Genomic DNA, 24,216 nt, shown 5'->3' with positions numbered 1-24,216 from the left:
TTCCAAAAGGCATGAGCCAGTATAACACTATCACTGTGCCGTACAAAAGCTTGTATGTAGTGCTAATGACGCTCTCACCAGTAAAAACGTAACATATGCTTATGTAGCTACAGTTTAAAGGCAAAGCAGTTGTGGGGGGAGGAGGGAGGAAGGAACCACATCACTCAAACCAGATTAGGCTTTACTGAGCAAACTAACCTCCAATCTAGGCAGACGCTGGATCAACCACTACATGCAATCCTTGAACGTCATTTAAGAAAAAAAAAACTCCTCTCACATTTTAGGTTTATTCAAATGGAAAACCTGGAGCACTTCTGAATGCAAACTTATTCTCTAAGCACTTAAAAGCTTCATACGTTCTCCAAATCCATACAACAGATTGCTTACATTTGCTTAAAAATTCTAAGAACAGACATCTTCAAAATTTTCTGTTGGACTAAAATACAGTCCGCTATTTTTTTTTTTTTTTAAAACCTACATTGTTCCTGCAACTATTTCAGAAGGTATCATACTTATTTAAAAAAAAAAAAAACCAAGTTAGAAAGCTGAGTTTGATCAGCGACGCTGGTCAAAAGTGAGCACAACATATCACTAGTCCTCTCACTTCACTTTTCTTTTCAGTTTTTTTAGTTAAAGTATAACGTCAACTTTATCAGCATGGTGTTTTGTCGAGAGATATTATAACCCAGTTTGCAATATGAAAATGAGAACAAAATGCATTTCCACACTCTGACGCTTTTAAGCATTCCAAAAGATTTACATGAGAAAAAACAACATAAGAAAACATAGAGAACATAGGGACTATGTTTTTTTTAAAAAAGGTGCCATTTCTATATTTATTTGGTTCTCTCAAAAAGGCAAGAGTGACATCTACTGGAAAACAGCTTCTATGCAAGAATATAATGAAATTAATTCTATAATACAACTGCATGCAAACATACAAGTGACAGACCAAGCATGGACTGACCTTTTAAGCAAGCACAGCTTTAACAAGACTGATTTTAATAGGCCAGAACTTAACCCAACGCATTTATACAAACAAACCTAAAACTATTTTCTCATTGTTTCAGGAACAAAACTCAAAAAACCTTAAAATCCAATAACTTTCAGTTAATCAAGACCTGCAGATTTCATTCTATCAAGTACCACTGGTCACCCCAAGAAACGCTTTCAAGTTTAAACATAAAGCCAGCAAGAAATTTGTCTGCATGCGTAACGGCTATGTTAAGGACAAGACACTCCCGACACAAAAATGTCATTTAAAAAAGTAAAATAAAATAAATTAAAGATCCCAGCATTACCAACCTGAAGTGCAATTCAATCTGGATTGCTCCTGGACTGCTTGTATTCTTTGATGGCTGAAAGATGCAATTGAATACATTGGGCATGCCTGCGGTAGTCTTCTGTCCAGCATAACGCGTGTCAAATGCCATCATGGAATGAGAAACCAAATTTATAGACTTTGTTGTATTTGAACAGCTTTCATAAAGTAACTTGGATTTCTTAAAATCAAACCTAGGAGAATAAAAGCAAAACATTACATTTAAGAGTCCCGCAACCCATTTATTCCAAGAAGCCACTCGGTTTAAAGTATTCATGATAAACAGCTAACACCTTTCATTTATGTATTTTCTGTGCCATCTATAATCACCTATATCAAGTTCTTAAGACACAAATTGGATCCATACTGTCTTTAATACTATTTTTCAGTGATACAGAACCTTCTGGATTAAAAAAAAAAAAAAAAGAGCATGGCAAACACTCCTTCTGCTTTTTAAGATTTCTCTTCAACACTTTCTTAAATAGAATACTATTTGTCTTGGCTGAGTCAACTGTGATCTCAAGAACAGCTGGAAAGACACAGCTGGTACCCTCTGACTAGTGGCATTCCCTCCCATCTTTCAGACAAGCTCAAACTCTCAATTTGGACTCCAGTTAAGGAATGTTATTTCAATTCATATTTTCACGTACTATGTTAATTCCTGTCCTCTAATATCTTAGAGGAATGTAGCATTTAACGATAATGTATTCTGCAACAAAAGAAAACGCGTACCTTGCTAAGGAGCTGCTACCATCTTTTCCTTTCGGATCCATCAGTTCCAGGCTCACATTAACCATGTCAATGAGAAAAGACATGGAAGTATATACTTCTCCACTCAAAACTGTCTGAAAATGGAAAACATCAACATTCTTTTTAAGAACATCTGTTTAACTTTTCAATTCTGAATTAAGAATTTTTACTAAAGACAAATGCAGACGGTTACAATATAGACTTTCTCCTTGAAAGGGTTTCAACAACCGTGGCTTGACAAAAATTACATTTTAAAACCCTAGCCTCCAACTTGAACAATGTCTTCAGAAACAAACCAACCAACAAACAAACCCCACCACAAACACAAAACAGACAACAATTCTTTCAAACTGTTTCAGGTACCTTCTATTATTAAATCAGATTTGCAGCTTCTGAAACTATTACAAAAATGAATCTTCTTCAGAGTTTCAGGTGAAGAACCTGACATGAAGAACATACTAGTATTCGGAGGACTTTACTCATGCTTTCCTCAGATCTTAAGAGGATCCTAGATGCTTCCTAGTATTTTGCCCCTGGCATGGGCATGCATTTGCTTCTCAAGCAAAGAGTGTAGTCATGCAACACGAACAGTACTTGGAACACCCACAAGACTGGGAGAAAACATGTTATTTAACACCTTCTTCTCAGTAATAAGGACAAATGCTGATCAACTCCAGATGAAGTGGGCCCAAAGTCTTCCTGAAAGGATAGTATTTGACAGCAGCCCTAAGAGACAGGTGATACTTGGGGACCTGTTCAAAAACATGAATGGCTCTGCTATGAAGCCTTTATTACTGAAATTCTTCTCTCAGATCTGCCAGACAAAAGAGGGCTTTTGACACAAATAGAAAATAGTACATGTTCCATTTAATAAGTCTTCAAGAATTTCACAGACCCCCATGGAAAAGGGATCATCAGCCTGCACATGATGACAAGATAGCCTTTAAGTCCCTCCAAAAAGTTCCATATAAATGGAAAAAGCTTAAGCCTGTTAATGTGGAAATAACATATAGCAACAGCAACTCAGCTTAAATGGTCAAAAATAGAATTGGTACCATTTTCATAGATTTATTAACTTTTTTTCCCCATCAAGACATTTCAATATGCCTAAAAATAATTAACCAATACAAGCAATGGCTGCTGTTTTTCCCAGAGCTCTCCAAATTCTAAAGTGTCAGAAACATGAAGTGATAAGAGCAAGCCACGGTTGAAAGGACAACCTGACCTGTCACTATACCAAGACAAACCTGAATTTCCAGCACTACCTACAGAGAAAAAGGTTCAAAACTATCACTGGTCTTCTGCCTAAACCTTTTTATTTACCACTCAATCGCACGAACAACACAGCAACTTTGACAGACGTCTAGTCTAACAGGAAAAGAAAACAGAACAAAAACAAGACACTTCAACTGCATAAACCCACAGTTCTCCTTACATGAATTCTTGGATCCTGCAAATCATAAGGTCGCATAAACTCTTCAATAGGCTCCCCAAGATTGTTCTCCAAAAGTCCACGAATCAGTTTATATTTAATCATATCTAGAGAACAATGGACTGAGGACAGATTGCCATGTATGGATATGTCTGCAACTGAATGACTTAGCTCTCTACAACAAAGGAAAAAACACAGTATTTCAAGGTGCTATATAACAGAGCAAGTTAATATTTTAAGATACAATAGAAGGTATGTAAAACATTGTAAAACATTTAGGCAAACAGCATAAAGCGATCCTGTTTCCATCAACTCACTTGTCCAAGTTTCTCTCTACTTGTAATTTCAATCTGAAAGGTTCTGTTAACAGGCTTCCTCCTGTCTGCCTGACAAAGTAGGACGGAAAGGTCAAATCTGCACTCGTATCTTCCACGGCCTTAGAGTACTGTCTCTGATATCTCTCTGCAGCAAATATGTCCATGTCCTGCAGATCAACCGTTATGCAGTCTAAGAGGCAGATGTGATCCTCTGCAAGCATACAGGAGATAACACATTAAGCAAGAGAAAAGAATATGCACAAAATTAATGTAACTTACTCCAAAAATAAATTTAGTTACTTATTATTCTGAAGTTGCTCTGAATTTTTTTTTAAACTTAAGATTTTGGTTCACGCTCATCAATATCTTTAACTACCAAATACCAAGCTCATTCTCAGGTAAACGTTAACTTAGAAATAAGAGTCCCACAGTACTCCTTATATGTCTGCAAAACGCATTTGAAACGCACAGAAATTGCAGAATTTTTCTTCCAGAATCTGAACTACAAATCTATAGTCCTTTAAGCTGCAAAAAGTCATCCTGAAACTAATATCCTTTTAAAGCTACAACCAGTATAAGAGAATGGAGTTCTGAGAATTAAGTTTCTGCACTCATTACATAAATTACTAGTTAAGAAATTGCAGAGTCATAAAACACATAACCTAAAATCTACTTACTGTTCTCCTACAAGACAAAAATACTGAACTGTCCTCCCAGTTAATATTGCAATCTTTCTTCTAATAACATTACATATTAAAAATAAAGTATATATGATTAACTATATATTTTAAGTATATATACATTTCTATAGTTATGTCAGATCATGTATTCATAGTTATTTTAAGCAGTTTATAAAGTAAGATTATAAACTAAGCCTCTAACAAATTTCTGCTGTTGTAGACGTCTAAGGTAAAACACACCCAGATTACTGACAAGTCTAACAAGGAAAACAATTCAGTAAGCAGACACATACTCTAAAGAGTTCCAGAAGGGTCTTTACAAAAAGTGGGAGACATGCATCTTAAACTGAAGCCAGTTCTAAACAAATACATATCTTTAGACTCTGTAGACCCAGAGCCTTACTTTTTCAGTCTGTTTTCAGTGTTAAATAATATGTGAAACTCTGCAGTGTGAATACTGCACTGCATTATTTTATACAGAAAAAGAAGCGGTAAATAGGGTTTCTACCATTTATTACATACCCGGGCTGTCAGGATTTGGTACCACAGGTATTTTCAGTTGTTGCCCCTGTTGGTTACTCAAGGTATTCAGCATAGGCTCACTCTTCAGCCTAGAAACGTTTGTTCCTGATGCTTTTTTCATGAACAGCCCTTCTGTCACTACTTTTGATTCATCTGCACTTGTTGTTTTCTTCATGCTGTGTTTTGGGGTTCCCAAAGGAGATGAAAATTGAACTGAACCCTGCTAATGAAAGCAATTCTGTAATTAACGATAGATATTTACCTTAAATACTAAGGAATCATCTACACAGCAAGACTGAAGCTGCAACAATCCACTTTCAAAAAATTAAGCATCTTATGTGAATGCCAATATCTTTTACCACTGCCAAAAGACGGTCAAGCTTTTTCCCTTTCATCTTAGCAGCGGATTAAAACCTTTTTCTTAAAAAAAAAAAAAAAGTTTACTTCAGTAATATTTTCAAAAAGCTGGGAAACAATTTCAATGAGAAATTAATTCCAAATGCGTGGTTTCAGCACAAAACGAAAAAAAACCCCAACTCTAAAAGAAATTAATGCAAAAGAGTGTGGCAAGACTGCCAAGATATCACACGTTTCTATAGAATAACGATCGCTAAATATTTAAAAGCTATTTTTCACAGCATAACAAGATCTTTCTTCAGATGACAAAAACACGCACAGTGATTTCTGCAAGATCATGTCAGTAACTTAACACTTTTATTAGAATAAGTGAACGAACACATCTCCGATACACTAAGTTAACTTTTTATGCACCCTTAGGTACTTTAGTCATAATATCAATACCAGCGACCCAAACCTTTCCTGCAGTCGTTAAGTAGAAGATAGAATAAATCCCTATCCTTATTGTTAAAATCTCCACAGGTGAAAAAAAGAAAGGCTCATTACAGTAAAGTTTAATATTTTATCCACCCTCCTCCACATATCCAGGGGAAATCTTGCAAGCTTTTTCACATTCACAGAATGCTGTTTAGCACGAAAAGACTGAAAAGTGTGTGATCTGCTCCGTACTGACCAAATTTAAAGTGTCACATCAATGTTAAGGGATTTATTCTCCCAAAGAAGTTGCTCCAGTGGAATAGGTTTACACGCTACTTTTACACCCCCAAAGGGTGTAAAGCCCCAAGGGCTTTCACTTAGTTTATCCTAATTTGAAAGTATGAACTTAAAATTTCAATTTTGCACAAGTTCATTTGCCCAAGCAAATAACCCTCTGTCTTCACTAATCCACTTGCCTCCTTACTCTGTGAACGCTGTCTTTTCCGTAACTGCAGTATTACTACAATCATTTGTCGTTATTATTTTTGTACCCAATCTGTGATAACACAGTATACTCCTTAGCCACAAACCTTCCTTTCAGTTTTCAATTATGAATTTTAATAATTATTGTTTGGAAAATTTCATTACAGCCATGATCAAGGATTATAAAATTAGAAACTTGAAAACATTAGTATTTAAATTTATACCATAAAGACAAGACTGAAAAGTACATGCAAAGAAAAATCATGTCACATCATCTATAAATCTATGACTTTACACAGTACATCCAAACTAGCAGCTCCTCAGACATGCATAAAGAGCATGGCACAATAAACTTAAATCCAATTCTTATGGAATTCTGCAAAGTCTTTAAAACAAAAATTGCACTTTTTCAGTATTTCAAGGAACTTCTTTTATTAGAAATAATTTCTGAATGAATGAGGAGCACCTGAAAACTCCTATAAACACGTGAAATACCTCAAATAAAATGGGATCCTTGTACGCATTGCCTTGTAAAATCAGATCCTCAAAAATAAACACAGGACAGAGGGAAAAAAAATGAAAACAGAAAGAAACCCCACATTTTAACTTAAAGCCCCAAATTTCTACAGTGCTAGGTAACATAGTATTTTTAGGTTGAAAGAAAATTACTATGAACACATCCTTTAATCTCCTAATATTAATTTGGGTATTTGCCACTTACGCAGCATCAGTTGGCATTTTACAATTTGCTACAAGTGGTTAAACATATCAAAACCAGTTTCAATACAACCTGGAAAGGTAACAGCATAGACATGCCACAAAATTGCTCTGGTATATCAGTCTACCCAAATTCTCCCAATTCTCTTTTTTAAACGAAATAGCTGATTCCCAGAACAAAACAATCCATTTTGTTGCTAAGGCTGAATACAGAAAGCCTTCCAAGATGGACTTTCCTCACCCCAAATTTCGTAGCTGCCTCTCTCAACAGGAACAGTGACTAGTCCCTCTCTTGCACCTAGTCTAAGCACACACACTTGGTTTCATTAAGTGAAAGGAGGTGGAAGGGGGAAAGACATGAGGCAACAACAACAAAAAAATTAACCACTACTCTGTTCTCCAGCATGTTCCAGCAGCTCTCAGCCAAGACAGACCTCCAGTTTCCGCTACTCACTCCGTGGAAATTTTATTTTGTGGAAAGCTGAAGAAGCTGCTAAACAGGGTTAGATGAAAGCCCTTCTAAGCTTCTCCTTTCAGGTGTGCACCCAGTTGTGTTCTGGGTCCTAACAAGGGCAAATTCCAGCGAGTTCTACAGAACGGCCTCCCCTCTGCCCTGAACGCCTCAAAGCAAGCCCAGGTGCAGCTGCCAGAGGGTACAAACAGAGGCTGGGTACAATCAGCAGCAGACGAGATCCAGATTTTCATGCATGCTGGCATGGATGGTTTCACTACCAGTAGTATCAAATACACAGAAGTAAAGTTTAAGAGTCACTCACCACTTTGATATAGAAATAAAATGCGTAAGAACTAAACAAGAAAACCTGTCAAATGCTAAATTCAGAAATAAGGTTCTGTTTTTACCTTGTTCTTTAATGAGAAGGTACCTGGCATACCCGCAAACAAAAATCTGTTCTTGACTTTCAGTTTCCCAAGATTAGCTACAATAAGACTGTTAGACTTCGAGCTTTCGGGTATAAGCAGGACAGGAGCACCAGCCTCAATGTCAAGAAGAACTCGGGAAGCTCGCTGTGCTTTATCTCTTACCTGGGAAGATCAAACATTGGTTTGAAAATTTAGTTCATTGCATCAGAATAATTTGCAAGCACGTTGCAATTTTTGCTAATCTTTTAGTATTTTTATGTAGTGATTCTGCATAATAACATTTTCAGAAGAAAAGATCTCATTTTAATGAATCTTATATTTCATAGGGAAAAGCTTCCGCCTGGGGTCTTCTGGCATCTTTGTACACTTAAGAACACATTTGGAAACAGTCATTATAAAAAATTACTAATTTACCAGAAGTAAGTGATTATTTCACACTAGTACTGAACTCAGGAACACTCCTGCTTGAGTTACAAAATTAAGAGGTGATAAAGTTTTATGCAACAAAACTGAACTCTTGCTGTAGGCAGAGGAACAAAGGCTAGTTAAGAAGGGTTACACTGCAAACGGCAAACCCTGCATAAATAAACTGCAAGAGGTGCAGGAATCAGGAGTGAAGTATACAATTTATTGTCTCCACTGCAATAAAAGAGGTATAACTGACACTACTGTGGTACACTAAAGTTAAACTGAAAGGATACAACCTTCAGATTAGCAACTAATAGTTCATGATAGGTCTCTGGAACAGAAAAGCTGTTAATCACAACTATCACTACAGCTGTCAATACTTTCCATCAGGTTTTTATTAATGAAACATATGAGTCTGAAATTTAAAAACAAAACAACTACTTAATCAGCAAGTGAGAGAGACTGACACTTCTCAGTCTTCCTCTTCAAAATAGCCAAATTTCCCAGTTAGAATTATGAGCAACAGCAAGAATGAAGCACTCTCTGCAGCAAATAGAAACATTCAAAATTCAGACAGCAAAGAATTTGACCAATCTTTTAGAGATTTATTTCAGAAGTTCATCTTGACAAAGAAATGAGAGCACGTCTAACACAGATTCCTGATGGCTTTCCATGTAAGGCTGTTGGTATTTATTTGCAGAATGTATGCATTCCCTGCAGGATATGCAATATACTCTACCTTTTTCCAGCATTTTTGCCTTACATTTTTTGAATTAGATAATTTCCATCCATAAAAGAAAAGCTCAGCAAAAGATAGTAAGAAGTTATCATGCATCACAAGAAAAGAGTAGCACTACAGAGTATGCCACTGTTAGTGGTCTAAACTTCCAAGTCTGAAGTAGGAGTGTCACAGCCACTTAAAACAGTATAAAAAGACAATTTCCTTTAGACTAGAGGAACTGATCTCAAAATCAGTTTCAAATTTCTTAACTGGTGGACTATGAAGCATTTCTATATGCAGGCTTTCTTCAAATTATGAGAAGTGACTTTCTTAACACGATCATCACAATTAACTATATTAATCTCTCCCATATTAGGTTTTAAGACAAAAAATAGGCTAAGATGACAGCTGTGATTAATTTTAATCTACTGTATTGTAAGCAAGTCCAGCATTAGATTCCTGGGTGCATTTTCTCATTCCATCCGCCATCCCATTTAATCAAAAACATAAACCTGTGTGTAACAAGGACTTGTCACTTGGTTCTCCTTCTTCAGGTAGGAAACTTACTATTACAACTAGCTGCTGAATAATAGTGGAGAAATAGGCAACATACGACCTTGAGCCCTGTTCTTCCAGCATTATGAGGACAGGAAGGCACCTGCACCAGCACATACTGCAGGATCCAGGGGACAAAATTTTCAGTAATGTTGAAATTTGTTATTCTACACTTTTGAATAGCAACAGAATGTCCCTAAATAAGGTCTTTCAGCTACAAGCTACGTATGAGCTACCTTCGCTAACATCAGATGTGTAAAACCACCTTTCATTTCAAATCCCTCATCTGATGCAGTAAGATAGAAGAACAGGGTGGGGGGGAAGACATACTGTTTGTCCTTCAATTGCTGCTCTTTGGCGCCCCAAGACATCCTGAAGCTGAGTAAAATGTTGGATGAAAGACACCACTTCTGCCTGAAAACGCTGGGTATGCACATACTGAACAGATGCCATCCGCAGAGTGACACGAGTATCACACTCCCTCTGTAGCAATGGATCTGGTCGCCCATATCTATGATAAAGACCAGAAGTAAAGTTTTGCTATCTTATCCACATTTTACAAATACTGCTATTCACTTTTTGTATTCAAAATAATAATTCAGAGGCTTTAGTTGATTGTTCACAGGATACAATTAAAACAATTTCAATTACAAATGTGAAAAGGCGGGACTATTCCTAAATTACAAGCATTTAAACACTACTGAGTTTTAATTAAGCCAATAGAAAAATTCTAAATGTAGTCTGCAACTCTAATCTCAACATCCAATGGATACACCTTTAGTGATTTTGTACATCAGAATAGTGACTTGCAAGGTAAGTACTCTACTGCACGATAGCAATAAGCAGGTCTTGATGATAATACAAATAGACTCAACTCTGAATCCATAACATTAAGCGGGCAATTTCTAACCTGAACGATTCTAGTAGGGGAAAGGAGAGGAAAACTATGAAACATCTGAAGAGAAGAATTATTACTTTACACTAAGCATAAGAATTTTAAGAGTATGGTACATCAAAAACAAACTCAAAATTTTACGTAGAAGCACCAGAAAAGCTGTTGTATCAGTAGAAAACTTCCTCCAATTTTTATAAACACCTATTATTTTATCTAGGGACAAACTATCAACTAAATAGTTTGAAGAACAGCTTTAGGGGAAAAGAAAGGCTTTTTTTCTTTTGATGAAGCATGTATTTTGCAGGACAACAGAAGAGGTAAAAATATTTCAGGAGTTTACGAATGATAATGTTCAAAGTATCATTTAAGTCACAAGCCTCCAAAAGCAGAAGCCTGCAGACCCGAAACTTCTTTTATTGGGGTGAGGAGGAAGTGGAGGAAAAGTTGAGGGTTATGAGGTCTTGTTAATATTTAATAAGAAGAGAAGGTTTAAATTCATACTTATAGACTTGAAAAATGAGTGCTTCTTCACCACTTGTAGTGAAACGTTCTCTGTAAAATTCTCCGTGAGCTGTAAGGTCACTTAAGGACAGGCTACCAATACTTCCTTGCAGGGCTAAGTCTCCATCTACAAAGCAAAAGACAAACAATTAGTACCCTTAAACACAGATAAGTTACTAAAACCCAAAAGTAACTCCTCAAAAAGTTTGTTTTAGTGGAATTAACTCTTCATACTTGGATAAAACATACCAATGACAACCAATGCCAAATAACCCACATATCTGACAAGCATCAGGTCATTTTATAATCTGTAAGGAGATAAACTCAAAACATACAATTGTTTACTAAACAACCACCTAAGATTTATCAAGGATTTATATCAAAAAAGTTCTGAAAATAGGAAGTTCTTGGGGAACTTCTTTTCATAGCCCCACTTCTGAAATCTTCGGATTAAAGCAGAAGTAGGATGAGTTTTAAAATTAACATTGAAAGAGCAGGTGTGGGGGGAGAAGCAGCGGGAAGAGAAAGCGCATCTTCGCTAGGAAACAACAGCAATAACAACAATGAAAAAAAAAAAGGCACCAAAATAAAGCCATTTCAAATCACTACTCCAATGCCTGCTTTCTTTTATTTTAAGTCGCATACAACCTTAGCCCTCCCTTCTACTCACCAATCATTTCCAAGTGAGCTGCAAGTTTTGACACATTGGCTTTAGCAAGCTCGCTAGTTCTCTTATTCAGTACTAAAGATAAAGAATGGACCTGGTCAAACAAAAAGGAACAGGTTGGTATTACACAGTACGATTCCGTAGCTGTAACATCTCACGTCCTAGATTTTTACAAGGCAATTCCAGTATAACACGTAAATAGCAAAAGAGAATGTTTTCACTGCGAGACAGAGGAGGAAAGCAACCTTCGCACGTCCTTGTCTGCACATTGAAAGGTCTCTCAAGTCATACAGAATGCTCAGGTCATCAGCAAAACCTAGCAATTGCTACCTTTGTCCTCCGCTCTTTCAAGATTTGTCATTTGTAACTTTGACTGCAAGGACCTCTGGGACAAGGACTGTGTGTGTGCGTGCGTGTGTGTGTGTGTGTGTGTCTACATATACAGATACACACATACATACATATATAAATATATAAATGTACATATACATATATAAATGTATGTATATGTGTGTGTGTGCGTGTATGTATGTATTTTTTTTTTAAATAAAACTCCATAGTACCTAGGACAGCAAAGTTCCACTCTCAGTACGTCTGGTCTTCCATTTTAAAGGATCCTCATCGTTTCAGGAATCACAGACATTTAGTCTGTGCCCTCTGTTTTCCAAAGGAAATAATCACTGTTCAGAAGACTTGGGCACCTCCCTTAGTCTCTACGGCATACAGCAGACTCAGCAAGGGGAGTCTCAAACTCTACCCAAATGGGCCCTACTTGGATGAACATGGAGCACTCTACTTCAGCCTCCCTTTAAGTGGCATATAGGTGTCGAAAAAGGATCGCAGAGAAAAGGCGCCAAGACTTTGGAGATGAAAGCTACCTTCTCATAGGTCATCTGCCTCTACTTAAAGGGTGTAAACAAGTAAAACAAACAAGCAAACAAAAGAAAAAACAAAAGAAAAAAGCAGCAGCAAGAAGTCATCTGAACTTGGCTGCTCTATGATACGTGGGACAAGAGTAAAAACAAATTACTGTTAACCTGAAATGGAAATAATCTCAACACGTATCCCAAAGCTTGGACAGGATGGCTGCATGAAAAGGGCTCTTTACTTATTCTGCAGCATGAATCTAAAGTATGCATAATCCACACACTGACCGTGCGAGTCACTGCTTTCTAAAATATAAAGGCTGTTCTCTTCACCTGTTCCTTATCACTTAACATGAAACACTAAAATTTATTATTCATTAATCATTTTGCATATTTTCTTCTATAACTTCTGCACTTTACTATATATAGACAACATTTTAAATATACTGTTTCTGAATGATTTGCCTTCTCTACTATAACATAGATCATTGACTTGATTTAAAAGTCACCTTAAGTTTCTATAAGCCAGCCGTTTAATGACTGCCGATCCAATTAATATCGTGCATCTCAAACATACCTTCAGATCCAGCTTAGTGTTTATAGGTTCTTGGGCTTGAGAAGCTGACAAGGTATTTATTTCTGATTTGACTGTCTGTGGAGTATCCTCTGGTTGCAGCTTCATAGCATGGTTATCAGCAGTGGATCCAATCCCGAAGAAATCTAGTATCACCACCCAAGTCTGCAAAGTTATCAAAACATCTAGACAGTTAAAATCAACATCTACACTACGGTTAATCTTTTTATAGCGTGAAGAAAACTCAGGATGTTTCCTGTCCACTAGAAATACATTGATATGAACCAATGAATCATCAAAGTTACTTTTTCCACAAGGCCACTTGGATCTGTCTGTTGTTGGAGAAGGAGGTGGAGTCAGAGGATACTCAGAATCAGCATCTTCTTTTTGCTTCTTACGGGAGGCACAAATTGGTCTTTGGTATAGCTGAAAGACATTAGGTGCTTCTTCCATATGGGAAGGTAGAGAACGTGGCATATCTGGATATTCTACGTTGGATACTGAAGGGCAAGACTGAGAAAGATATTCCTTGTGTGCTAAACTGGAGGGCTTCGGTGCTCCACGGGACACCATGAGATTCTTATACATAGAGTCTGGGTTTTTTTCCAGAAGATCTTCCATTAGCAAAGAACGCAAGGCAATCTGAATAGATAAAGTCTGAGGATGATCTTTAGCAAACTCAACATCAAAATCCTGAAACTTAAGGCTGACAAGGCCTTGGGCACCAAGTGTTAGATCACCACTTAACTGAACCTGGAGCTCCGAGATATGAAAGTTTGCTTGAATCTGAGTAAAAGATTTTGTTTCCCTGATAGGCAATGACTTATTTGGAACAGAAGAGAAACCAGAATGGCTGAATAAGCCATTTTCCTTCCTTTCACTTGAGAATTCTGTGCCTATGCTATGAAGTGATGCTGAAGGAGAACTATGACAAGTCGAAGATACAGTAGTGGTGGGAAATCTATTCAAGTCTTCATTGTAAACTAAGTTATCCAGAGTTTGCAGAACTTGCTCATAGACATGCTTTGCTAACACCACCTGCAACACAGAAAAAAAATCGTAACGTTAACCCTCTATATAAATAAAATCAGTACGTATGTTTTCACGACTCTCACGAGTGGAAAGATAGTGGCATTTCAAGCGACGCAAACTTTAAATCTGTCCACACGCCAAAAAATAATCCAGAACAAGGCATAATGCAAAGTGGAAGATCACTCTTCTATATTAACTTTGAAAGATGACATACTCCTGGAAGTACACAAGGCATCCTAGTACAGGATAGCTTTTTTCCTAGGTAAAAACACATCCACACAATTTAAAATAACTCACCATACACACGAGCCTTAACTTAGCATGCTGAGATGACACAGCACTATATGGAAAAATCATTCTAGTCACCATTGCTTGTCTGCTTAGTTGTAGAGGTTTAGTTTCCTCTATTTAAAACCTCAGCTCCTGCTCTTTTATTTGTAAATATTTTTTCTAAGAGAACAGCGTTTTAATTCTTAATTTCTGCTAGAACTGCAGAATAAACATACCCATTTGGACAGTTACACTTACTTCTTTTCCCTTTTGTGGTATGTGTACAAGGTAACTAAAAATTAGATGGATATACAAAAACGTCTAAAACACCTCAGAGTAGTCCTAAATTTCATTCACCGTTGTTATGACTCAGCCCAGGACTTCCAATCACATGTAAAAGGCTCTGACTCCTAAACTACCCACACCTTAAATCTGGGGAGATTTACCTGAAAAATACTTATCTTCTGTGCAGGGAAACAATTTATATCGATACTTTAAAATACTAGTTTACAATACCTGAAGAGGGTTGACAAATTTCCCCTCTATCTTCATAACACTTGATATTCCAAAGTCTTCATTACTCAGAGGGAAAGTCAAATCCAAATCCCTCTCTAATGGTATCTTTTCCAGTTTAAACTGGATGGTGGTGTTATTCAGAATGTGGAAAGCTGTTAAGAAGTGAAATGAAAACAGCATTACCACAGTATCATCAGTGAACTGAGTATAGGAACTGTACAGCAGAGATAACACACTAGCTATTTAACTTACTCGGAATCTCTCAGTAATGCTAAAATACGTATATCTGGTTATGCTTCATTAACTTTTGGTGTGAAAGGCACCATTCATCATTACTTTTGATTAGGAGAATAAAAATGGATATAAATAAAAGAGAATTTGCCCACTGTAATTAAAATTGAGAAGTGTATTTTATGGGGGACAGGAGAGAGAGAGCATATAATTGCACATATAGTCAAACACACTTGTTAGTATACTAGTCATTACTATAATAATTAAGAGTCCCCCGATAAACATACCATGGCCTTTATGTAACGATTCAAAGAAATCATGGCGTGTAAAATGGGACTCTTCCTGACTGTTAATACTGGCAGGACCTGAAGAACGCAGCCCATGAGAGATCTCACTCGCAGACTCTTTCTTGCTCATAAACTGACTGCTATTTAAAGAATACAGTTTAATATCTTTAATTTCAACTTGCAGTCTGTCACTTGTAGAGTCATCTTCCCCTGGTATGAAATTCTGAATAGATATTTGTCCTAGATGACCTACTAGCAATTCAGGGCTACCTGGCTTTCGAGGTATGGAGACAATCGGTGATTCTATGTTTACATTTAAAATAAGCTTAATAGTATCAGTTTTGAGAGGTGCGGATCCAAACGCATAGCCTTCATTATCTTCTAGATTGGCCACATCTCTTGATCGTGGTGTTGTATCAAACAGGGACACCATTTCACTGTATTCAGCAGTTTTAGTTGCCAAGACCGTAGTAACTTTTGATGCTGCACTTTTCAGCATGCTGCGGAAATTCTCTTCCAATTCGTCCATTGACAAAGTCAGTTCTTTCAAAAATTTGGCTGAGTGGTTGTAGTGCAAGGAGGCCATTTTGAGGTTAAGAGAACATTCTGCTTTTGACTTTTCTGCAAAAGTGAAACTTAAAGCATCTGGAAGGCCACTTCCATCATCAAGCCTAAAGAATAAAGATTCAAAGTAACCTACATCACTAATGAGATTTTCATACCTTACTGTATTGCCTATACTAACAACATACTGGTTCTTAACACTATCTTGCGTTAGATCCATAAGGTGAAGACATCCAAGAGAGCCGTTTACATCAAACTTACTACACATAGAGACATTGACTTTGGTGCCACCAATACTTGCTGTTGCAATTTTTCTGCCATATTTTTCTCCATTTGCCATGCCAACTGTCCTGAGTAGGAGTATATTTAACCAGTGAATATCCACTGCTACCTCTGTGTTCTGTACGTAAGTAGACTGAAAGGCTTCCTGTTCCCTATAATCTCTTTCCAAGTCAGTCATTAATGGCTGAGGACTAGAATCTTCTTTTTCCTTTGGGAAAGATTTCTGGAGAAACCCAATTAACTCAACAATAGTCTCTGGATTAAGGATGATATCCAAATTGTTCACCTGCACAGAGATCACCTGCAAACTGCTATCTAAATTCATTGATGGGCATTCTGCACTCACAAACTGATACTCTAGTTTTATCAGGGACTCTTGATCTTTTCTGTTGTTACCAGACGAAATATTTGAGGCTGCAGTGCATCTCTCTGTCAGACTAGATACATCAAAGGGATGTACATCACAGGGTCCATAAACAGGGGACTGAGCCCTGCTGTCTCTAAGACTTCCTGTAGGTACATCAAAACTAAGATTCTTATGAGAAGCCATCAAAAGATCAAAATCTGTGCCATACGTTTGCATAGTATCAACTAGTAACAGGCCATGAACAGTAAGGGATACTTCCGCGTCATATGGCCTTTTCACAAAATGGGCATCGGTGCCAAAAACCTTGAGTACAGAGATATATCGTCCGTTACTTTCAACGCCCAACTGCATACAGTTGACTTTGAATTCAGCCAGAAGCAGCTGAGATTCAACAAGAACTTCCCTAGTATGCTGCTCTAGCATTACAACACTCTGTGTCAGATTCATTACAGAATCATGCAAGCTGCCAAGCTGGTCTACCTCTGTAAAAATCTTGTCTTTCCCTAAATTTAGGGCATCTAAAGACTTAGTTTCGGATGTACTTAGCTGTGCACAACAGTTCTTCAGAGCTGATATTTTATCTTCATTGATATGAATTTTCAAATCTGGTAAACTACCAGACAAGACAGCTCCCGGGTATTTTGGGTCAGATGTGTATATCAATCTGCGCTCTAATTGCAGGTGAACATTGAATTTTTCTACCACGTGAGTTGGACCCACATCACTATCTTGAACATGTTTCCAGTTGTCTTTTACTCGGCCAACCATGATCTGAAGATCCATAAATGAAAGCGTGTATCTCTCATACATTTTTTTACTCATTAAGTGTGCTTGTAGCTGCTCTTCGCTTATTTCCACTCCAGTAAATTCAGCTAATTTGGTACCACTAGTAGAGCTAGATTCTGGCGGTGGAGTATTGGGAGGAGTTGCAAGAGGTGTTTTATATTCCTCATCACTTAATTCATTGACTTCTGATGAAAGAGCATCTGCATTCCTTTTAGCTTCTTCTGCGGATTTAAAAATAAAAAAGTAAGTTTAAAAAAAAAAAAAAAAGAAAGTATTATCTCCCCTCCTTGGATGTTTCCCACTATTACCAGGTCATCTTGTCCGAAGTTCTAATTTGTTTTTTTTTTGTTTTTTTTTTTAAACGTAACACTTTACCCAGTATGGTCCCTGCTCCCTTGCACTGTCACGTTTTCTTCTCCTTGACAGGAAATCTATTGCACTTCTTTCATGTGATGCAGAACTCAGCGATAAAGTAGTACAGAATCTATTAAAAGACACTATTGTTTCATTTTTTGCACCCACTTACTGTTACTACAAGATTTATTCTTAATCAAAGTTTGTTACAAAAAATCGTAACTTTGCGTATGCAACCCTTTTGACAGCATTTTGGACCTGATTCTAAACTTACTTTTTAGTGGATTTTTGGATAGAACTAATTAACTGTGATATATTTCTGATCAGAACCCTGTGTCCAATTAACTGTATTGCCAAACAGTAAATTCACATTTAATTACCACATGGAAAGATTTTTCCTACTCTGCAAAGCTGGAACGGAAAAGAATTATTTTTCTTCTATCTTTTCACTTAACAACCTCCTCCCCCTGCCCCCTCTCCCCCCCAAAAAAAGCAGCTCAAGCTGCTCAAGAGAGGCCAGTACCTCCTCTTTACAGGGAAATCCAAATCTATCTTCTGTAAACAATTCATTTTCTTTTTCTAGTTTGCCCTAAGACAGAAGTTACTAAAAATAAAGCTACTAAAACCTTTCAGAGATGAGTTGGTACTAGAAAAGATTACATGATTCAAAAACATCCAGAGTAAAATCAGATTCCATTGTAGACAAGTTTGGTCTTGACAGCTTGACTTTCACTGCTCTACAAAACAGCTCATCCTGCAGCAGTACTTTAAAAAGACACAGCCAATGTTTTTAATGTCTCCTCAAACACAGTGCTGTTTAGCTAGAGTTTTAAGAAGGTCTAATTTTATTTCCTAGCAGGACAGATTGTTTAAGAAGGAATGATTCCAACTTTTGATACAAACAAGGTACACTCATTTTCCTTTCATTCTTATTAGGCTAGCTGGAGACACACGTGCTAAGAACAGGCATCCATACAGCTACGGACTTGGAGGGCCTACTCAAAGTATATTTTCACTGGGAGCACCGTCCCAGAAAAGCATTCTGCATCCACATCTTGCACCTCTCCAAGCCAAAATTGCATCTGTAGTACAACACACTAGCTGCCTGACACACTAGCTTCATATCTTGAACAAGTATCAAATATCACAGGGGATCCTTTCATTTAAAAGTTAATCCTAAAAATCCTGCAACTCTTCCTACTCTTAGTATTTTTTTGTATGGCTAAAAACTCATAGGACACTTTCTACAAAAGCACAGAAGTTTCTGGGAGAAGGCATAAAGAAAAAGCTGCAATAATTCCAGAACGTACCTTGAGAATTAGTAAGTAATATCCTTCCCAGGTCTACAACAACTAACACTGGATCCACAAATTTGAAATCATCAGGAAAGATCACCTGAGGGGCAGAAATATCAAGGCACACTGTCCAACTTTTGCTGTTTTCCTGAAAATTAAAAAGAAAGAAAAGAATAGCTCCCAAGAAATAGATCCTCCTCACACACGAAAAAACCCATACCAGATAAATCTGTCTAGTTAGGTGTTTTGTCACCAGAAGAGCTAATCTAGCTTAGTTGTCCGGACTCCTATTATAGTCAATGAAGAGACGCTTCCCATGATACATCCCATCCTAAGATTGCTGAAATAAATCCCTCTCTGGGGAGGCACCAACTCTCTGCTGAGCGGAAAGTGAGCCTACCTGCAGAGCTTTGAGAAGACATTTACCTTTTACAGGCCGAACACTGGATCAGAAATATCCTTGTCAAGGCTCTCCACAAATAAAACGTGCATTTGATAGTGTTTTACCATACATTAAAACATTACTTTCACAGCACCAATATTTTCCATTTCACTGAAAAAAAGCCTCAGCAAACTTCTCTTGCATCAGCACAGTTACTTACACAACCTAAGGATTAACGACACCAATACACATACTAATAATTTTATTTTACTCATCAGAGCAAGAGCTGTCAAGGTGAAACAATTCTCTAGATTAGAAAATAATCTTTAATTAAGTTCCATTCAATTTAAGTTTGATGTAACAGAGCACCATTGCACGCTGAAGCCAACAAGTTGGCATGAGATCACCCCACTAATAAGGTCATGAACAGAAAAATACTGTTCTGCCATTAACTACAACTGGTTTGTACAAAAAAGAAAAAAAAATCATTATTTCACAGGAAAAAGAAAAAAAAATAGTGTTACAGACATGAGATTTTTCAAGAGAGCCTAAACAGCTTTCCTCAGCTTCCACAGAAACTTATATTGCCTCCACTTATGAAATGTATTTTATTTGACCAATGACCACAGACATAAAGGTAAATGAGCTTTCAGACACCCAACCCCTTATTCAGGTTTATCTACGGAAATGTTTCATCACTACCTAAAGGCCAAGATGGCTATCACAATGACGCTACCACAGGTAAACGTCACACTTTTGAAAAAAAAAAAAAAATACCACACTCTTCTGGGCTTCAATTCCTAAAATATGTGTCAACAAAGCCTAAATAAACATTTTTGAGGCAAAAAAGAAAAAAAAACCCAAAAACTTACAATGAAGTCTCCTACTAGTAAACGATCAATAGTTTGCCTGATTTCAGCTTTTGTCTGCATTTTCAGTTTGTTGTACTGCCTTCTGGCAGCTTCAGCCACTCTTGCCTCTAGCTCGGATTGGTATCCGAAACCTGCATAAGAGATACAAAACTTACTAGGTATAATTTTATTCATCTGATATTGAATCAGGAAAAAAACAAAAGCAGAAAAACCCCAAAAAGCAATATTTATTGAGTTGATGGAAAATCATTTAAATTTTAGCAGTAAAACGTAGAGCAGGGAAACCTAACAGCAGAAGGCCACTGGCTCTCTACCCACAAACAAGTTGCTTCCCGGAAAAAAAGGAAGAGTCTAAGCATACATAACAATTCCCAGACCTTCTTCTGGTTGTTAGTATTTGTCAGATTTTGAACTTGAGTTCCTGATTTGGGCAGGGTGGTGGGGAGAAAGACCAGAAAAGGGTGGGTATATATTGGGGGGCAGAGGGGAAATTCACATTAAATTTTCTTAGAGGTTTGTGGAATGTGTAGGCAGTCCACTTTCTTAAAATTCTACCCGTAACACTTACGGAATAATCTCACCTTGCGCAAAGAGATACTTACTGCTATAGTAAGTCTCATCCATACTTTTATGCTCACTAACTTAAATCATTTGGTATTTTCAGAAATCAACAGAAAAAAAAAAAAAAAGGTGCACGAAGAACTGTTAAACGTTGCTGATTCTCACCTCTCATCTCCTCAGAAACCAAATTTTAACAATTGAACTACAATAGCAGTCAGTTCATAATGTCACAGGCTCAGGTACTAGACTCCTAAACCTTACTTCCTTTAGAGGCTTAGGGAAGAAGTTCAACATTTAAAAAACAAGGTACCTCAAGCAATTATAGCTAAGATCAGACCTAATCTAACCAACAGAAGAGTTACAACAAGAATTAGAACACTATTTCCCCTATACGCTTACTACACTCCCTTGAACTGCCCTCTGCAAAAACCTCTTGTTCCCCACACCCACTCCCAGTAGAGCTTAAGGAAACAAGCCTCCTTATTTAGGTGTTTCAATATAGGCAGCAGGAACATCCACCACGTGGTACAGCAGCAACTTGCAATTTAAAGTAGAACTTTCAGGAGCTGGTCTGAAGGAAGGCCCTTATTCAATTAAACCAAAAAAAAAAATCATTAAGAGAAGACCAGAGTCTTCCTTAACTTGAATTTACAGTGATATTTTTTTTTCATTAGCACTTTACACTGCTAAGAATGAGAGGAAAAAAAGAAAAAAGATATAATACAAAAATACAACTTTAAAGGTTAACCTGAGGTATGAACCCTTCCCTTGTAGAAGAAGTCGGCTACTTTCTTAATGGCTTGTGGATTGTAAATAATATTTAGAGGTCTGGTACTGACTTCCAGGCGCCTCTCAAAATTGCTGTGGATTGGGTTTCTTTCATAAAGCATCTCAAATACTGGGGCATCAGGATCTGCAACTAAATAAAAACTGAGTTACAAAAAGCAGTTTAAAAAAAAAAAAAAGAGAACCCCCCAATGTATTTAAAATCTAATTTTTAATTGGTACTATAGGAACTAATTTGTTTGTCTGAAAATTCTTCAGTAACAGAAATAACGTGGAAAAACAAGTAAATCAACTTCTACAGTAAACATAAATCAACCTGTTTGTATAGACAACAACACTTTCAGAACTGAGGTCCTACAGTTGAACCCATAAAACAGTAATTTTGTTTTAGCAAGACAAAAAAAGCAAGCGCAGCACCCTTTGCCTTTATTTTTCAGTTACTTTCTCAAAAAAAACAAAAAAGATGTTAACTTGCATGATATGTTTGAAAAAAAGCTTCAAAGCTTTCTTTTAGCATTTGCAAAAGGTATTTGAACTCCAATTAAATGAGTCAGTTAAAATTTCTGGTTTGCAGGAAGTCTCATAGGCGTGTTCTGGTCAAACAAAATGAAATTTTTACCAGTGTTTTGATTAGTCACTTCCGAAGACAAATTCTGGAGACCAAAGGAAGACACGCAGCCGACCTCTTTTTGCTGAGAAGAATTTAGAAGAAGAAAAATAACGATCATTAAATAAATCAAAAAAGCCACTACATATAAACAAAATTAAAAACTTCTTCTGTATTAGTCTTCGGGTCACTTCATAAGTGAGTTATACGCATAATTTATGATATGCCCTTTTTCTTTATGTAGACAAACAAGAGAAAGAAATATGACTATTTAAGAAGCAATTTAGTGAACAGACTGAAGTTTGAAATGCAAATTTCAACCAGAATTTCTACCTCTACAAATTACAAAGTATAACAATACACTGTTATACTTTGGGAATTGAACTAAAATTTTCTTTGCTCTAGAAGAAACATTTAAGATGCTTCAACAGTTCATGGGGGGGGGGGGGGGGAAGGGGGGGAGTTCCAAATGTTTCCTTGTAGCCTAACAGTACGCAGGCGACATAAAACCTTCCTTAGGCCAAAGAGCTTTCTGAAAAAAGTAGTACAATTACTGACTAAGCAGCAATGACAACGTTCAACAAATTATTCTTCTCAACACATATAACCATAACATTAAAGTTATGAGCAATATATAAATAATTATATAATAATTATATATAATTATATATAATTATATATAATAATAAAATAGCAAAAAAGGAAGTGTTCTATGATGAGTCCTAAACAGTAACTTATCAAAATAGAAGATTTTTTTTTCACCTACTGGATTAGGAAAAACAAGAACAGGAAATATGGTCCCTTCTGTCGCCAAATCCCGCAGAAAAAGACCACCAAGCTGAACTTTGAGAAGGGAAGAATTTCTGCGAGGAAGGGATTCTGCTAAAATCTTTACACCTAGAAGATAAGCATAAATATATAATGTTTTTATTCCTTTTAGTACCCAGTACAGCTTTTATTTAAACTTTATGGATGACAAATATTAACAAACAAGTCTATCAGAAGTGTTTATATGTACTTGTTTCTAGGAAAAAAAGATTAAATGCTGAAGTTTAGGATACAATGGTTGTGATGTATGTATTTCTATCGCTGTCTTCCTTCACACGAAAGAAGGTCTAAAATTAGATTTTTGTGTTAAAATCATTCAGACATCTGAAAAGAAAACATCTTTTCACTTGGAACAAACTGGTTTCATATTCTCATCTCAAACTTCATTTCAGCATAGTAGTTTAAAGGATTTAGAAGAAAAAAAAAAAAAAAGGTCTGAGGAACATCTCAAGGTGGACAAACAGACAAAGCTTTTGTTGTTTTTGAGAAAGAACAATCAGAAATTGACCTATTACCTGAAAACTCCAGCTGCATAAAAGCACTCTCCCCAGCATGCACCACCTTCTTCTCCTTATGCAACAGAGTGACGGAGCCACCTTGCAACTGGAGATTTAATTTAGCAAAAACATGATCTCTCTTTGTAAATGTATTCATGCTAGAAGCATCTGCAGCAGGATCAAAAAATTCATCTGCACCTAATTAAAAACAAAAAGCAACTGATGTTAAATAAAGGAAGTTTCAGGAAGTCTACTGAGGAACAAAAAGGTTTCCCAGAAATTTAAGAGTAAAGATTTCCCTAGCTCTTCGGCGGAAGAAAAAAAGAAATAAAAAACAAAGTAGATACACCTTCTTCCTTAACACAACGGAATATTCAGCAGGACTCCTCTATTTCCATTCAGGTAGCGTAAGCATAAATTTAAAAAGATTCCAGCAACCCAGTACCTTAACTGGTATACCCAGTCACAGCATACTACATGGCCACCACCCAAAACCTGAACAAAAAGAAAGTTCCAAAGCTCTTTGCCATAAAGATCTAAAGTGCTGGAAGCAAACGTATTTCACATATCCCTTTAGAAATAAGCAGGTACAACAGGTACTGAGATTTTTAACAGGTAATTAAGGCAAGGTTCA

At 36.8% G+C, this 24,216-nt stretch overlaps 1 protein-coding gene across 5 annotated transcripts in view; it reads right to left on the bottom strand.

Annotated features, from left to right (window-relative positions):
* Positions 1-24,216, bottom strand: part of VPS13D (vacuolar protein sorting 13 homolog D) — a 119,164-nt gene that overhangs the window by 82,886 nt on the left and 12,062 nt on the right. For 3 of the 5 annotated variants that reach the window (XM_068915586.1, XM_068915585.1, XM_068915588.1), the window contains 18 exons: positions 23,601-23,780; positions 23,024-23,154; positions 22,270-22,342; positions 21,613-21,783; positions 20,304-20,434; positions 19,065-19,197; positions 15,402-17,621; positions 14,884-15,035; positions 13,069-14,103; positions 11,629-11,719; positions 10,959-11,085; positions 9,893-10,073; positions 7,858-8,040; positions 5,023-5,245; positions 3,821-4,031; positions 3,507-3,678; positions 2,054-2,166; positions 1,306-1,515 (listed from right to left, as the gene is read on the bottom strand). In XM_068915586.1, coding sequence (XP_068771687.1) covers positions 1,306-1,515; positions 2,054-2,166; positions 3,507-3,678; positions 3,821-4,031; positions 5,023-5,245; positions 7,858-8,040; positions 9,893-10,073; positions 10,959-11,085; positions 11,629-11,719; positions 13,069-14,103; positions 14,884-15,035; positions 15,402-17,621; positions 19,065-19,197; positions 20,304-20,434; positions 21,613-21,783; positions 22,270-22,342; positions 23,024-23,154; positions 23,601-23,780 — 5,737 coding nt within the window. The remainder of the gene's footprint in view (positions 1-1,305; positions 1,516-2,053; positions 2,167-3,506; positions 3,679-3,820; positions 4,032-5,022; positions 5,246-7,857; positions 8,041-9,892; positions 10,074-10,958; positions 11,086-11,628; positions 11,720-13,068; positions 14,104-14,883; positions 15,036-15,401; positions 17,622-19,064; positions 19,198-20,303; positions 20,435-21,612; positions 21,784-22,269; positions 22,343-23,023; positions 23,155-23,600; positions 23,781-24,216) is intronic. The other 2 variants (XM_068915587.1, XM_068915590.1) reach the window with 1 other exon arrangement.

Source organism: Struthio camelus, chromosome 21, assembly GCF_040807025.1.
Source record: "Struthio camelus isolate bStrCam1 chromosome 21, bStrCam1.hap1, whole genome shotgun sequence".
NCBI lineage: Eukaryota > Metazoa > Chordata > Aves > Struthioniformes > Struthionidae > Struthio > Struthio camelus.
Note: the sequence above shows the minus strand (reverse complement) of the source record. Positions and strands in the feature narration are given on the sequence as shown.